Here is a 3,701-nt window from a genome sequence, read left to right on the forward strand (position 1 = left end):
TGTGTAGTCTATGGCCCGCTTAAAACGGGCCACAGACTACACAACATTTGTACAAATGCGATGAAATTCGATGAAATTTGTCGCTGTGAGCACGATTTGCATCGTGTATGGCACAGCTTGAATGAGCGCCTAAGCGGTTGGAGTAAAATCGGTCGGGATCGAAATATTTTGTACAAACCATCCTCCCAGCCGGGGTGGGGATGGTTTTTTTTTGTTGCTGTTTTCGCCAGCAATCGTTTGTGTTCGCGTAAAGTATGTTTGTATCGTGTGTGGGCGATATAGATCAAACAATCGTCGTGGAACCATCGAATTTGTACAGGCCAATTTGTGTAGTCTATGGCCCGCTTAAGGTTAAAGCGTCAATAAACTATAAAAAAAAGAAAAAAAACAATCGAAAGCAAGTTTGAAGCAATTTCGAAATTGGTTAGTTGGTTTTAATGTTTTTTTTTGTAACAATAAAAACAATCGATTTCATTCTTTCGTCAATCAACATTTCAATGGTGAACCTGACTTTAATTTCACATATCTTGATCTGGTTGAGCAGTTTCTATTTTTATCGGAATTTTAACGGCTGGGATTCTTCTGACTTTGGTGGTTCTGGATTTGATGGTTCTTGATTTGATGGTTCTTGATTTGGTGGGTCTGTCTTTGGTGGATCTGTCTTTGGTGGGTCTGTTGTTGGTGATTCTTGCTTTGCTTTTGTTGTCTGCGGGGCTCCTGGTGGATTCGTTGGAGTTTCTGTGGTTGAGCTCGTAGTGCTAGGCTGACTCGAACCTGTCGTCATCGGGACACTCGTCACCGACGTTGTCATCGTTCCATCCGGACCCGTAACATCGGTAACCACCTTGTTGCAGTTCATGCATTCGACGGTTAAATCACACGAGCTCGCACACATCACGGATACGGTGTTGTTGGGTTTGATTTTTATGACCGTATTTCCCTCAGAACTGTCTTCATAACTTCCAAAAAAATACTCAAGAAGATCCTGTCGATGACAAAATTTTAAAAATGTTTAAACCGAAACGATGCCTTAAGTTGATTAAGTATACTTACAGTACCAAAGGCTTCAGAACGAGGAACAAAACTGAGGGCCACCACCAATCCAAACAAACCGAAAATTGTTTTTGAAAACATATTGAAAATAACCAACTTTCCAACGCAGAACTCTCGAGCGCTAACTGATCCCAAAACGACGGACGCATTGTATTTTATACCAATTTTACCTAAAGGTTCCGCTCATTAGAGCTAATAGAGATTTTTTTTACAACCCATTATGCACAAAGGCGTCGTTGGTCTATGCGCGCGTCCTTGTTAAAATATCACGTCGGAACTCACGAAACTTGGGCCCTTATCAGTGTTACTTTTACTAGTACCTACCTTATGCGGTTTTAAGTAACTACTAGTAACATTCCTTTCAGCCAGACTTGTACGTTTTATTACTGCACCAGTGATAGTTTACATTGAGTTAGGGAAAAACTTATTCTGTGATGAGGTTTTTGTCTATGAACGGAAGATTAGAAACACAATAATTGGAATACGGTTCAGGTGCCACCGTTTTGAATAAACTTAGAAAATTTACTGAAAAATCTACTAAAATAGTAAGAAGGACTTTTTTTGGTAAACTAGACCATTTTTTTAATTTTCATGGTTCAAATATTTTAAGTATGGTGACTTGCCAAAGGTTGCACGTTGGGTTTTTATGCTGGATTTTATTCATTTCAACCGAATTCACTCGATTTTTTTTGTCTTTTGCACTCATCCAGGATTGGTCAACAAGATTCTAAAGTTCAAGTGTTTGAAAAAAGTGACATAAAAATCAAAAAAAATCGTTTAAAACACATGGCATCAAATATTATTTCTGGGGTACAAATAAGTTTGGTTTTTCTTCACATGAAATGTATTGCAAGAACCAAAAAATATTTTAAAAATCTTTAGTTAAGTTTTTTTGAACTTTTAATACATCTCTGAATGAAATTTTTGAATTCCCTTTAACAAAACTTCTTACAAAATCAAAACACGGTGCGCTAATTAAACGAATTCCCAAAGTTTTATTGCTATTTTGGCAGTTTTTGGAGGTATAAAATTTTGAATGATTAACGTATACAGCTCAGTATATCGTACAGGCCTAATAAAAAACTTTTGAGGAAAACAACTGTCGAAAAAGATGCACACAATAACATTTCAATACCACCCACTTCGTGGAAGAATTATAAATTCAGGCAAACAATCAGAGAAAAATTTAAAAAAAAAAACAATTAAAGCCGTTCCAGTTTCCATTTTCAATGCATTCTAGTTGAAGTGGAAAATTCATACAGCGCTCAAACACAATATCTCTGGCAAGAGCATAATTCCGTTGCAGCACACGCAAATATGCACCACAAGTGAATGGTTTCACATTTCCCAAAGTCAACGCGCACATAAATTTGCTGAAAAACTCGTTTCACTGTTCGCTTCCAGCGCCGAATTTCCATTGAATGTGTTTTCGCAAAATTCATAATGGCGAACTAAACTAGTGAAACGAAAATTCCCGGTTTCCCTCTCGGAATCTACGAACCGCGAACCGGACGGACCACCCCGAAAAAAAAAAAATAGTACTGCAAAGTCAAAGAGGAAAAAAAAATGCGAAAAATGAAAATATTTTAAATTTGTATTTAAAGCTTGCTGCCGTCTGTCATGGTGGTGGCCGATATCTTTGTGATGATGATGTTCATCGAAGCGAAAAAACTTGTACCACGCTTAAGAGCCGTGGCGACCTACCTCAACCTCGAGCAAACAGATGATGGCCGCTGCCTGGTTGGGAAGGAATTCCGAAAGTCGAGGAAAAGAAAATTGCAACCAGAAAAACTTGGGGACTGGTTTCTGGGCACCTACTACAAGGTGAGTTTAATAGGGGACAGGTTCAGCTGAAAGCCTCTGAGTAGTGTGAGAAAATGTGGTTAAATCTGCCGTGTTTTGAAGCTGAACAAGTTTAGAAAGATTTTCTAAAAGTTTGTTTTCAGAGTCAATAAATTTTGGTTAATGAGCAGGAAAAAAACCAAATTTGCAATATCCATTAAAAATCAATTGTAACCCGAGCAGACTTTGATGCCCAAATTGATAGTAAACTGATACCACAATAAGCTCTCAAAAGCAAACTGAGAGCACATTTTGTTGTAGATTCTTTCATGATAGCAAAACTAGGCATCATTAAGGTATTAAATATTTATAACTGACAGCAACCAGAGACCAAAGTTAGGTATCAATAGCAAATGATTAGCATAATTTGGTGTACAATTATTCTGACAGCAAAACTAAGCATCATTTGGGCATCAGTGTTTTTTTAAGTAAATATACCAAATCTATTGAAAACTTTTATTTAAAGCAAAATTTGGCCTAATGGAGCTGTCATTTTTTCTTATAAAATATAATCATGTCATAAAAATTGAAGCGTCATTTGTACAAGTGATCAATTGCAAATTTTTACCATAGTTTGGGGTAAAATGGATTTGGATAGCAAAAGTTGGTATCATTGAGTTTTTAGTAAATAAATCAACAAAATGCGTAATTTTGGGTTGAAGCCATCAAAGGTTCGAATATTAAAAAAAAAGAGCAAAATAAACCAATATGAAGGCATAATTTGGTGTTATAGTAAACGTTTTCTTAAACTTAACCATTTTTACAATGAAAGAAAAGATTTTGAACGGAAGAAAACAATAGTATTT

At 36.5% G+C, this 3,701-nt stretch overlaps 1 protein-coding gene across 1 annotated transcript; it reads right to left on the reverse strand.

The window, feature by feature from the left end:
• Positions 1-399: 399 nt before the first annotated feature.
• Positions 400-1,168, reverse strand: LOC129746741 (variant surface antigen E-like). The gene is made up of 2 exons (XM_055740608.1): positions 1,054-1,168; positions 400-985 (listed from the first exon to the last, which is right to left on the reverse strand). Exons 1-2 carry the CDS (start codon positions 1,132-1,134, stop codon positions 554-556), a joined length of 513 nt encoding a protein of 170 aa, XP_055596583.1. The 5' UTR covers positions 1,135-1,168; the 3' UTR covers positions 400-553.
• Between the last annotated feature and the right edge of the window lie 2,533 nt (positions 1,169-3,701).

Source organism: Uranotaenia lowii, chromosome 1, assembly GCF_029784155.1.
Source record: "Uranotaenia lowii strain MFRU-FL chromosome 1, ASM2978415v1, whole genome shotgun sequence".
NCBI lineage: Eukaryota > Metazoa > Arthropoda > Insecta > Diptera > Culicidae > Uranotaenia > Uranotaenia lowii.

Excerpts from the sequence above, each read along its gene's own strand:
- LOC129746741 (XM_055740608.1), bottom strand. The coding sequence starts at position 1,134 with ATGTTTTCAAAAACAATTTTCGGTTTGTTTGGATTGGTGGTGGCCCTC. Across the intron at positions 986-1,053 it reads GTTCTGAAGCCTTTGGTACT|GATCTTCTTGAGTATTTTTT; the intron begins GTAAGTATACTT and ends TGTCATCGACAG.